Source organism: Leptosomus discolor, chromosome 17 (genome assembly GCF_034619465.1).
Source record: "Leptosomus discolor isolate bLepDis1 chromosome 17, bLepDis1.hap2, whole genome shotgun sequence".
In the NCBI taxonomy this organism is placed as follows: Eukaryota; Metazoa; Chordata; class Aves; order Leptosomiformes; family Leptosomidae; genus Leptosomus; species Leptosomus discolor.
Genome location: NC_141407.1, coordinates 8111001 through 8124585, shown reverse-complemented (window position 1 = coordinate 8124585; position 13585 = coordinate 8111001). Strand labels below are relative to the sequence as shown.

Genomic DNA, 13585 nt, shown 5'->3' with positions numbered 1-13585 from the left:
ACTATGTAGGCCCCTAGATGCTTCTTGAGGAGCTAACCTACACAAAAGCCTGCACTGCTGTATCTTCACTACTAAAGGTACTGGCATCCCCTACACAAAAGCCCGTGTGCACTGCAGCCACACTTCAAACTGCACCGTCAGCATCCTCCCAAATGGCTCCGTATTAAAGCCTTCTTCTAACCACTGCTCTCCTCAAACACGGAGATTGATTTTTCATAAACTGCTTATACTTGCCCTAGAGTATGCATTAAAAAGACATGTATTTGTTAACACCTGCAGCTACTACTAATCCAGTTGGCTGGATGTCCACAGCCAGCTCTCCCCTCTTGTACACTCTAATTTTGAAAGGAAGAGAGAAGCAGTCTTATCTCTGGCAATCTTTCAAGTGCAAGTCACTCTCACCTCGATCCTGGCTCCAAAGCCCATTCCAAGCCCCTGCCTTACAGGTACCCTGTTCAGACTTGCAGGCCATTAGCAAAGGGGCAAAGCTGGCTCCTTTGAGACAGATAACAAATCAGCTTGTTGTCTGGCTCTGCTTCTATTTAGCAATGTGCCAATTAACCCGACATTCAAAATGTTAGGACAAAGTCATTCTGAGCTTCGATCTTGGATTCAGACTTCCCCTCACCCCGCTTTAAAAAAAAACCCAAATAAAGCCCTAGTATTTAAAACTAATCAGTCTCTTTAAAGCCCTGCCAAATACCTGTTTATGCCATGAGCAAATAATTACTTTTCTACAAGGAAGAACGTATTAATTAAGAGTATTCATCAGACTCCTATTCTATAGGGTTTATCTGCCACAGGTGTCAGCCAGAGGTGAGACACGGATTAGTACACAATCAAGAGCTTTCTAAGTTAAATCTCCTCCTTGTGGTTAGCTGTTAATAATGAAGTTGTCACCAAAAGAAAGAATTTAATAGTTTTAATTGCATTTAATTACTTGGAAACTCCTGGAAAATGGACCAGCTTGGTAGTAGTATAAAAATAGCAACAAAAAAAGCAAAGATACAAATGCCTGGGCCACATGTTTGAACAAAAAGAGCCTGTGAGAAAAATCGTCCTTTGGTTGCAACATTTTATACCTTGATCAGAATTTGACACACGAACAAGGCTTTCCCATAATAATGGCAAATTAACCATGTGCATCAGTTCTAGTTCAAGTAAGTCCAGGTCTTTTTGAGGAAGAAAATTCATTTAGCTCTTTTACTACACTTAAGCAGCTTAGCTTGCAATTTTATCTTTTTAGTGGACACAGGCTACTGCCAGACCTAGCTTCTCAGACCTTTTCAAGTGAGAGATTGGGTATTTGCGAGAAAAGTTGTTTTAAGTAACCAAAGTAGCTCGGGAGCTGAAACCTATTTTCAGAAGTGATTTACTTAAGTGACTACTCTTCAGACAGGATTGTCCTTTTTCAAATAGGATCACTCAGTTTTTCAGGCTTTAAAACACCTCCCCCCCCCCAATGAAGACGTATTGTTTTGTGTAAACATTGATATACCCAGGCTTATTAGACAATCTACTGAATTTAAATGAATAGCGTCTACAGTCATCACAGTGTGACCTTGTGAAAAGTCCCTACTAGATGGAGAACAAATATAATTTAATCACTTTTCTTCATATACCTTTTCATATTCACCCGTACTGTGACTTGAGAGGTACTTCCAAAGTATTGCTTATTATTTACTGAAGGACTCTCTTTTTACTGGCATGTATCTCTTCAGAAATGGTTGGGGACCTCACCTTGGAAATCATCCCAATAAGCAAATAGGCATGTCAGTCACTAAATCCTCACATTCAAGAGCACGAGAAGGCTGAAAAGGTTCTCCTCCCTCTCTAAATGAACCGTGCTTAGAGACAAGCAGTAATCACTACACTAATTTATCCAGTATCTGAACCCATGAGTTCTGAAACGGAGTCCAGTCCTGTAGGAATACTGTACTTAAATACAGGTTAAGAGCTGGGCCATGATGCTTGAGAACAAATGGAAATTATTTTTATGTAGTAATACAATTGGTTCATGACCAAAAATGCACAAATAATTTCTTTTTACTATAGAGGGCATAAATGTCAAAAGGAGGAGTGGAATTTAAATCAAATACAACTTCATTCCCTTCCTCTCAACACAGGAAAATCACTGTATTTCTGTACTTAAGCCTCTGATAGCTCCGTGAAAAATACAGAACTGGAAAGCTTGGTGGAAATACACCACAGTGTGTAATCCTCAGCACAACTGTGTATTTTGCACATGCAACTTCCTAGCACAAGTTATGTCCCTTTGTTTTTTTTAAACTATTTTCCCCATGCAATCAAGTCATGATTCAGTGACACTGGAAAGCAGGTCCCCTTTACTCATGCTTGTTGGACAATCCAGCATTGTTTCTGACGTTATTTTATGTCAAAAAATAATCCTTTAATACTTCCAAACGCCACACATGCACTCTCCTCAGAAAACCCTCTGCTCTCCTAAGTTCTAGTACAAGAGGTTACATCTACACGAGCTCAGAGCATCTCCCATGCCCACCATCTAAGCTGTTGCGGATCTGGTTTTGCTGTTTCTGCTGCTGCTTCTCATCAACCAGTACAGATGACACACACAGATGTCTGCTCCTGAAATACACATCTGAAATAATCAAATGGCTGGAATTATTTACTCCCTTCTCTCCAATAATGAACTAATAATTGATATAACAGCATGTCTAAAGTAACAGACTTTTTTATTACCTGCAGTGATTGAATGCTTTTTTAATTTAACTTAAAAAGGCATTAAACACAAGGTTTAGCCTCCAGTGAGTAAAAAAATCTCCAACTTCCTCAGAAAATCCTTTCCAAATTGTATTCATCTTGACTTAATCCATGATCTACTGAGTGAATTAGGCTCTATTTGTTTTGAAAATCTATTTTATGGAGTTCCAAGGACTGTGTTTTCCTTAGGAAGGGCTTATTCTGCCTTTCTGACCAGGATGCCTGCTAGCAGCCCTCAGCATAGGCCTCTGCAGGTTTTTAACGTCCCAAGGTGCCCCACACATATGACTAACAAAATGTAAATAAACACAGCTGAGCCAGTAAGAAATTGGAAGGTTTTCTCATTAAAGAAATAAAATAAACAGATGTCCTTAAGCACTTTGGCTCATGTTTGTCAAAGGAATGGAAAACTCTCAGATGTTTGAACAGCAGTAGTGATATAAGGCCACATCTCAAGCGAGAGAAGAAGAAAAAAAGCGACACCATGGCACTTAGAATTAACTAATAGTTCTCAAGGGAGGGCGCTTTTGATTTGAACCTTAGCAACTTCTACAAATAGTTTTTAACGGCCGAGCAATAAAATGGGGTTTTATTCTTTCTCAGTTTGTAAAGTAGTAAAGGACAGATTCAGCCATTAGAAGCATGAATCACCATCAGTTTTGATTAAATCCCTATGGTGTTTCAATCAGGCCCTGGCTTTAGGGTCCTGCAAGAGAACAAAGCAGGGAAAAGTACAAAAAGCAGGGGGGGAAAAAAAAAAAAAATCAACCCTAGGGGTTTACAAGGATCTTGAGTAGAGCCAAACAGGAACTTTTCAATGACTTTTTTTTTTTTAAATTGGAAATTATAATTCACTTAAAAGAAAACTTCTTGTAAGAACATATAACTGCCAGTGAAACTCTGGAGGAATAAGGTTTCATAGATTCACAACATCATTTCTGGTGAGAACAAGACAGTCCAGTTCACGGACAGCCAACACAGAGCAGCTATGACGTTTGCTTGAAACACTAGAAAATCATGTTTATGTCCTGTCCTCAACTGGGCCAAGCAGCAACGTTAGCTACTCTATTCAAAACGTCTTGAGGCCCTGCTATTGTTGGAGGACCCTCTCCTAGTCCTTCACATACCTGTGCCACTGCAAGCCCCTCATCAGAGAGGCAGAGCCCCTGTTTGCACAGGCTGGAAACTTGAGTTCATGTCCTGTCTCTATCTCACTGATATCTGTCTGCTTACAACTTGGATAAATCTCATGTTGCCACTTCTGAAGTGCAAATGCAATAAAAAAATGCAGCTATCATAGGAAAACAGCCTCTACATCAATCAAGCAACTACGAGGCAAACTGCAAGTCCCCGCTGAAAGCAGCCAGAGTGGCCACTCCAGGCAAAGCAACCACGTAGTCCAAGCTCACAGGGACACAGAGTAACACAAGCAATCTAAACACCTTTCAGTTAACTAAGATCTAGAACATAACTTTCATGACTCTGATTTAAAGCCAGGACATAATGTGCTTTTATTATTTTATGCAGTATTTTTTCCTTAATTCAAGCCAATTCAAGATGCTGAACAACCTCAGAAATTGCTATGCATCTTAGAGGGAATTTTATAGATAGTAAATCCCAAGTATCAGCAGACATTGACAAAGCACTGACAAAGATCCAACGCAATTCTAGAATTCAGACTGTGCTATGTATTCAGTTCTTTTAGTCAGTGCTAAAATAAAATCCTTTCCACTTGGTTTCAGACATTCAGAGTAACTTTGAGGTAAAGATGAATTTTAACTTCAGATTTTACTTTACTCACAATTAATTTTGACACTAAAATCCTAAGGAGTATATGAATACAGAATAAGAATACATATTCTGTGAACAATACAAAATACCGAGAAAAGGTATTAGCTTCACACACCCCCCTCAGCTAGGGAAAACAATGCACCCAGTGCCCTCTTTTTTTCTTCATACTAGTCCTTTGAAAAGAGTGAGAATGAATCTGCAATACAGTACTTAAAATTTCTTGGACTGAAAGAGATGATAAAAAAAAGAATTTTTTTTTAATACTTTGACAACACAGATTATGGAACAAGCTTGCAAATTTCTCGTCAGGGAACGGGAAATAGACTCGTGATTTTTTTTGGCACAGGAGTGCATGCAATCTCTTTTTATTGTGTCTGAATTAATACCACCAAGAGTCTTTCTGTATTGCACCTAGTTGCTTCAAACAAATGGCCAAAGCCCCTTGATTTTTACCCAACTCCTGTGAAACCCCAGCTGCACTGTTATGGATTTTGACCCGTTTTTCCCATTATGTTTAGTCAGTGATTTGTCAGGCAGATCTTTGCAGACACTGCAGCCATCTTCCTGTTGAATGGGAGCTCCATTATACACGCCTGAAGGGATTAAAAGGGCTGGGCAGACAGTACATTAAGCTATAATGATGGTCTACATCTGTTGTGGTCTCCAGGCACGTGGTAAACATTCTGCACCCATACAGTGATCAGAAGCCTGTAGAACAGGTTTCTAAACCCTGATGAACATAATATCCAGGGTTAACTGCTTCTGGAACTTTTTTTTTCTCCTTTTTTTTGTCAGAGGGCCTCCTGCTGAGAAACAGAAGGGTGGAGAGATTTCCTCAGCTTTGACAGGTTTGCTGCCCCAATCACTTAGACTGTGACTCCGTCTGTTTGTGCAGGTACGTATCCATTCAACCGTGGGCAAGAAAGCAAAAGGAGATGTGAATTTGCAGTCCACTCTGACTGCCACTATAAAGGTTGTACTGCAGTGACCGTATGGGAAAGACATTAAGACCAAATGTCTGATGACTATGTAATCCACAGGATAGAGCAATGAGTTTTGGCAGAGGGGATGAAAAAGGAGCAACCTAGGCTGGGCTAGTCATTCATGCTTCAACCTTGAGTAAATTCGTGTTTTAACTTCTCTTAAGGTTGTGAGCAAATTATTTTCTAAACACCTGAGATGAACTGTCCGCACCCTGAGGAGCCCATATCTTGGCAAGGACCATAGAGGCTTCCCTCAGAAACCAAAGACAACTTTCACATGAAATCATGTCAGAAAACATACACTGAAGAATTAATGTTTAATAACATGACTACAATGGATAATTGTTTTTGTGAATCTCCCCCCCCCCTCCCCCCTTTTTTTTTTCCAAAATCAGATTTTTTTGGACAGCTCCTATTGCTGCCATCACCAAGGAAGGGGCAACATGCAGAACCATTTGGGATTTTGTAGCTAAAGAACACAGGAGTTGAGACCCAAACCTCTGAAGCTATGGTTGATGTTCGTCCTCCACTCTTCCCAGAAAAATCACCCCAGAAAGAGGTGCTATTCTTCAGCTTGATCAACTTTATAGACTAATTCTTTGAGTGGCAGCACAGCAGCTCTGCCAGTGCAACAGACAGAATGATACTAGGACATTAATGTTGGTCACGGGAATGGTAAAGATCATATAAACCAATGCTTTTTCTGGAGGAAGACATACAAAACCAAGACCTCCATGTGTGAGACTTAATTCAAAGCATGTGCATGTCTAATTACAGGCACATGAATCTTTTATGATCAATTATGGACAAAAATAAGTATTTTAGGCCCTGATACTTCATTTACTTTGAGATTAACACTTCCTACATTATTCAAGTAAGAGATTCTGAAACTCCATTAACCTCAGTTGTAATTGATAGTTCAGCTCACTTAAACATTTTTGAATTGTGTTACTATTTAACAGTTCCCAGGACAGCCTGTCTGAGTGTGCTGTATTTCCCTCTTGGTTTCAGGTTTGTTCCAAAGCCCACCAAAGCCTCTCGTTGTCTTTGGATCAAGCCGTCAGCCTATAATACTTATAACACAACCATTTTCCTTATAGGAAAGCCCCGAGGAATTTAATACTGATGAAACAAATGAACACCTACAAAAAAAATCCTTCTAGAGAAGTTTCTCAAAGACCCTGTAACAGAAAAGGTGATTGATTCATTAAAAAAAAAAAAAATTAAAAAAAATCCTGTATCATTCTTTAAATTTGTGTAAAGGAAAAAGCCAACAGAAGTTTGTCATTTTGTACCTTTAAAGGCCATCCAAAGCAGACAATCCCCTGAGCTTCCATCTTCCTGTTTTCCTCTCTCCCTAGTCCCTTTTTCAGGCTGCTGCTCACGAGTGCCCTGTCTCAGCCTAACTCTGCTCTCATGGCTGATGGGAACAGCTCGACCACTGGTTAGTGCTTTTGATAAACCCTTTTGGGCTCCACTCCCTGACCCCACTTCATCCCCACACCAGCTGCTCTAGAGATGGCAGCTTCTGCCTTTGTGGCAGCCCATCAGGAAGAGCTCACAGGTACTGTGGTGGCAGGGCTTCTCACCTCCACAGGTCCATCACACCCCTCGGTCCATCACCATCTACCCCCATGCAGCAGATCCCAACCCCACACCCTCTGAACTTGTGCAGGAGGCAGCAGGTGAAGGCATCTGCTTCAGAGGTTTTATGCTAAGACAAAGTCAGCCCATTAAGGGAACTCTCCATATGCATTCTGCAGCCCCTACTCAACGCTAAGCACGATCACATAGCAGATCTACACAGCCTAAGTTTATGTTTCCTGATCCTGCCTAATTCTTTCTATTTTTTTTCAGGCAGTAGGTTTGAGCTTACACATATATACTTCAGACTGCCTTGTTCATTACGTTCCCTGGGAAAAGTAATCGCTTCAATTACCTTGTACAACATGGGTCTGAATAAATCCCTGCTTGGAAACACGTGCTTAGTTTTCAGAGGGTGCCATTAGAAGTGTTAGCAGCATTCCAAGTGCTGCAGTAGACTTCCACACCACAAACACCGTTTTATATCCTTTACAACTGTGCACATCTAACAGCAAACAATAAATCTATCTTACTAATTACACATTCAGCTTGTTATAACCATCGTAAAACAAGTACAGCTGGTAAAGCCATGAAATGATGTCAAATCATATTTCTGCTTTCTAGAGAGAAGCAGGGTTATTTTCCAGTCTCCTGATGAAGCTGACTGTTTAAAGCCATGTGCGGAAACAGCTGCCAACCAGGTCATCCACCTTTAATTAGGTAATGATATTGTCTTTTTTCCTAACCATTTAAAAGTGTTTGACATTCTGTAAGTCAAAGTGACTTAAGTGTTTATCATAAAAAGCTGCCTTAGGAAGAAATCAAAGCACATGGTACTAAATCCAAGAGCTGGTGTTTTCTCCTTAGCAGCCAAGTTCAGCCTGTTCAGCCACGGAGAGAGTTACCTAAAAATTGGAACTGCCTGCATTTCAAAGGGGGTATCTAAAGTATGGATAGCTAAAGATACGGTTCCTAAAACCCCTTAAAAATGTGGGAAGAAGAGACCGTATTCTTCATGGCAACTAGACTGACCAACACAAAGCCTCTCTTAAAAAGTCTGAGATTCATAAGAAAATACTGGTCTAACAAAAAATGTATTACCTCATTCAGGCTAGAGTTAATGCTGTCTGGCTGCTTGATAAGCTCTTTCTTGCGGGAGAAAGACACTGAAAGAACATCCTGATGTCCTATCTAGCAGCAGCTGAACAATACAGCTTGTGAAAAACAAGGGGCTACTTGGCAACATAAAAGGGAGATAAATTAAGTTTTCACATGTTAGATGGAAATACCACAGGACATATTTATACAAATGTGTCTGAATAAAATCGGCAGCATCTGTTTGAAAAGCTGTCTCATCAGCTGCCCCCACAGTTCCCGATGCAATTTGGCTGGAGAAGCAGTAATGCTAAAAAAATTAAATTTTACCTTCCCATATCTGGATGCAAAGGTTCCCGTGAGTAAGGAGTGAAAAATAATTATCGTCTCATCCAAATCCCACACAAACACACGCTGTGATGACAGACAGGGTGGAAAAAAGAAATACAGTTACATATTAAGCAATTGCAAGAATTTGTTCAGTCGGGAAATATGCCCTGTTGGACTAGAGTTTTTTAAGACCTCAAACCCATTTGGAGCACTGACTGTAGATGCTTTGTGAAAGCAGGCAAAACGAAACATCAGGAATTTTGAAAACTATGTGCATGCTGGTCATCCTGATAGTCTGCTCTCCTAACCACCACAGAAATCGCCTGTTGCATGTCAAGTCAGGGGAACAAAACAGCAGACTTCTAAAAAAGCCCAAAAGAAAAAAAAGTACAGATGAAGAACAGTTTGAGGTGCTGATAATATAGAAATTGAGCAATTATTTTGACTGCCTAGGTCTGTAGGCTCCAGTTATATTACTGATTTTATTCTGGCTCTTACAACTCACTAGTCTGATAGTGGGATATGCTAATAGATGCGACTGTTAATCTTTGCTGGATTTTATAAGGGAATATAAATTAATGTTGTTACCTCAATCTCACTGTCAGCAGTAGGGGAAGGATCGTTGCTTCTTTTTGACCGGGCCCGTATCTTGCCGTCTGACCCTCTGTGATGTCTGTCTGTTTCTATATCTTTTGCTGGTGTTGTTGAATATTCCGCTATTATGAAAAGAGAGATTCCATTGCAAACCTAAATTTTGCACTGTATCATTACAATTAAAGCATGAAACCTTTTAATGGAGAGCACCATTGTGAAACACTGTGAAAACACTGTAAGAAAATCCTACTCTTTTCATGTCAATAGCTGACATTGTTAGAGAAATAACTTCTGACTCCTAAGATTTTTTTTTAAAACAATTTCAAAAAACACCAAGACTGTATCTATAACATTTTAAAAATAGGCATGTCACTTCAAAAAGCTTTTTTTTTTCAGTGAAAAATGTGATAAGGTTTTTGAATTTTATTCCCCCCTGCTTTTCAAGAGAGAAAATAGAAAGGCAATGGAAAACGAAACCAAGACCAATTTAACTCGTGAAATTTTTTCCCTTTTTTTTTTTTTAAATTTGATGAATGCTCATGCTTAAAAATATACTTTCAACATCAACTTTTCTTTAAAAATACAGAACTAGCCTGTTTAGCCATATTCCATTTCAGAGAGGGTAGTATTTTAGAAATAACTGAGAAGAGACAGTCAAAGGTGAATTTCCCTTGTATGAAGTATCTGTTTTGATTGGCTTGAGTTTCATAAACCTGTCCAGATTTCACTTACCTTACATTACAAATCCTTTTCAAACATATTTTTCTTTTCACTTTGCTAAGTTGTGGCCTCTCCAGCTTCCTAGAATAATCATATTCTTCTTCAGAGAAGCCTGGATTGTGCCTAACAAGCCTTTTTGAAATCACCCTTTCTCAAAAAGGCTGAGATAAGATCTAAGGAACAGAAAATCCTCCAACTGCTTTTAGAGCAATCTGTGATCATTTCTTTTCAAAAACCAATATTAGTTTATTTTTCTTTTAGAGCAACCACAGATGTTCAGATTTGTTTCGTAAGTCAGCAGACCTACAATGGGCGTATACTGTGATCATCCACAAATTATGTGGCGTTTTATATAAATGTTATTGCATGCCAATGAAAACTTTAGTAGGGAAGTGATATCTGAAGATTGCACTTGAACAGTACATTGGAGGATCATAATCCGCCAGTAATTCCATTAACTATTTAAGCTCTGAGATTTTAAAAATCAAGCACTCAAAGAGAGGCCACAAATTTTGAAGCCTTTTTTTGTATGGAATTCATCTTGAACTTTCAACTTAGACAAACAGTTTGTGTTGATTTTTTGAAGAGGGACTTTCTCTTGATGTACTTATTTATGAATGTATACATTACACGTTGTTGTAAGAGATGAATACAAACCTTGACAGAGACACGGGCTAAGAAGTCATCAGATAACCAGGAAACTCTGGGGCTTTTTCAGAGCATGGCTGTTTGTTTTGAACCCACTGCTACCCACGTTAGCCCTCAGTAGTGATCTGGGGTTTGTATCTAATTGTTTTATCTTTCTGTACTACCTTTAGAGATCAAACCTTGCATACTCGTGAAAACAACACAGGACAGTTTTAGAGAGCTTGGATTTTCTGATCTCTTCCCAAAACCCTGTGTTGCACCATGTAAGCAGAATTGTTAAGTGCCAGGAAATCTGATTTATCCATGTAAATACTTGTATTTTGTAAGACTCCAACAACAAGGTTATAGTTTATGTCTACAGGAGGCTGAGACCAAACTGAAAACAGAAGAAATGCACCTACCAGACAGTGATTCTGTGCTCTGACTGGTGATATTGTGAGAAGACTCCTGCAGAGAGTAAGTGGAGGTTGGGATGGCTGAGGGGCTGATGCTGTTTGCAGACACATACGGAGAGTTGTAGGAGGAGCTGTAATACTGCGAGTACTGGCTTTGAGGAAAGCTTGGATATGATGAATATTCCTTTGAGGAAAAAAGAAACACCTAACTTCTGTGTATCTGGTTTTATCTTATAAATGAGTAAGGCTCCACAAAGGCAGTGTTATCTACACATGCATCAAGTCATGGTTCAGGAATATTTCTCTAAAGAAATTTCTCTAAGTTTCATTCACTTACAAAATTACATTTCTGCTTCTCCCAAATATACTCCTATTTTATTATGACCAACTAATGAACAAGAGGTCAGAAATCAGGTGAGTTCTGCTTTTTCTATAGCATTTTAGTTACCAGCACTGACACATTTTATATTACAGAGTTCAGCAATCTTATAGAGGAGTGAAGGGGCAGCTTTTTGAAAAGGGCCGTGATGGAACACAGTCTCTGCAAACAACAAAATACTTAAGAAATTAGAAGAACAGAATTAGTAATCGGGTGAGGGAAGGAGCAAAACAGGCTGCATTTTACCCAGGATCAGCAACATTTTCTGATCAGCTGTTAGAATAGGTTCCAAAAATGAAGAAAAAGTAGCAATTGTTTTGCAGCAATGTCTACAGTTTAGCTTGTCCAACTATCTCAGCAATAACTAAATGCCTGAGTGATCTTCCCTACCTACAGAAAAATGAACTAAAGATGCGAGGTGCCAGTGACCTTGGGGAGCTCAGGTATCACAAACCCCTTTATCTTGATTTTAAGGCTCCCAAACAAACTTCATACCATTATCCTCATATGTTAGGGTTTTTTTGAGAAACAGGACACTGGAATAGATCAGAAAACTTCTCTCTGGTCAATGAAAACACAAAAGGTTTAATATGTTTCTTTCGTTTTAATTGCAACTCCTCCTCTTGTCCTGCTCTTGTTTTTTCAGATAAAGAATTGTGGTCATGCTTTGGGGATTGTCTTTCAGCAAAAGGTTTTTACTTCCTCAGAAATGCTAATTAGTCCCTGGTATTAAATAGAATTAAATAATAAATAGTCTTCAGAAAGACTAAAAGCACTTTTCCTCCTTAACAGCTTACATTGTCTGTGGCACAGCTATTTCATCAATTTACAGTCACCAGGGAGCTCTCAAGAACAAAGACTGAAGTTGTCATAAAAACAATTAAACTGAAAAACAAATGAGAGAATTTAATTTTTTTCTGTTAAAGAATTATCACAAAATAATGAAAACAGACCAATTATTTTTCCTCTTTTTAGGTAACCTGCATACTTCAATCAAATGCAGTTCTATCAGCAAACCCTGATGTTTTTAGCCGAAACGGAATAAAGAAAATGCTCATTGTTGTCATTAAAAATACAGGTCAACACTCACCCTACAAACAAGGAATTGAAATTACTGGCCAATCAACCAAAACACATTTTCTGGGATACTGTACTCATTTGTTTGGTCAAATCAAGAAGAACCATTTGCTACTGAAAAACATCTGTCTGGCGTATATATGCATGCTGTTTATTTATACACACACATTTATCAAGGTATTTGAAGCATGAAGCCCACAGACAGGTGTATTCTCAAAGAAGGAAGTGCACAGACAGCTCAGATGGCTCAATATTCATCAGGGCCTGCCAATGCCTCTTTCAAATTGTTCATATTTATTACGCAGTGCCAAGACAGCAGATGACAGGACACTAGAAGCGGAGCTCTCTATAGAGGATGGAAAACATATCTAAAGGTTGTAAGATGGCAGAGGAATGATGAAACTGCTTGTACTGTTACAGCAGCATGACAGAGACTGACGGGGCATCCTCCTCCTGCAAGGACTGGACTCTGTGCAAGTGTGTGTATCAATACACACATCTTAAAATTAATCAAGACACCCAGAAGTCCAGCAAACGGACAGGCCACAGAAGCAGAGCAGAATGGTGTTCAGCAAAACACATGCCAGTACCTTCCTTAAATATAGGTAAGCACCAGAAAAATATCTCTATCTACCAATTTTCCAAGCATTGAAAATAAGTGACAAGGTTTCCAGTAACAAATGCAGAACCATACCTGATGCACAGCACTGAATCCTGCAGAATTTGTCAGGCCATTGGCTCCCTGGTAAATCCCTGTTGTGCCTAAGGAAAAGAATAACATGGTCATAAAACCCACCAGCAATCAAAGTAACAGGATATATTAATACAAATAATTTCCAACAGCAAGTGAAGTACCGGCTCAATAGAAAAAAAAAATCCCAAATCTTGACAAATACAGGCTGTAAAGACTTAGGGCTACTACTGAGGTCTGTTTACTGAAAGGCATTCAAAGACAACCATCATGTACACTAAAACACTTACGGAGCTGGGAAACAAAGCTGGAAAACAAGGATTCAACCAAAATTTAAAATTCTGTTACTTCTTTTTCCAATATGTAATGGAAGAGTATTTTTTATCATCTTCTCCTGCAGGAAACCTCCTCAGATTATGTACACGACCACATGCACAAACTCTTTCAAGCATAGGTATGTCCTGGAATCTGTCCTTATGAACCAGGTACCCAGGAGCTTTTAGAAGACTTTAAATTTGTTCCCTGGTGTTGACATCCCAAACAGAAGAACAGTATT

The 13585-nt window shown here is 39.1% G+C and overlaps 1 protein-coding gene across 1 annotated transcript in view; it reads right to left on the bottom strand.

The window, feature by feature from the left end:
* Window positions 1-13585, bottom strand: part of EYA2 (EYA transcriptional coactivator and phosphatase 2) — a 58436-nt gene that overhangs the window by 20678 nt on the left and 24173 nt on the right. Inside the window, exons 5-8 of the mRNA XM_086474606.1 lie at window positions 13033-13100; window positions 10889-11066; window positions 9114-9241; window positions 8526-8609 (exon numbers count right to left, since the gene is read on the bottom strand). Of these exons, the coding sequence (XP_086330732.1) occupies window positions 8526-8609; window positions 9114-9241; window positions 10889-11066; window positions 13033-13100 (458 nt within the window). The remainder of the gene's footprint in view (window positions 1-8525; window positions 8610-9113; window positions 9242-10888; window positions 11067-13032; window positions 13101-13585) is intronic.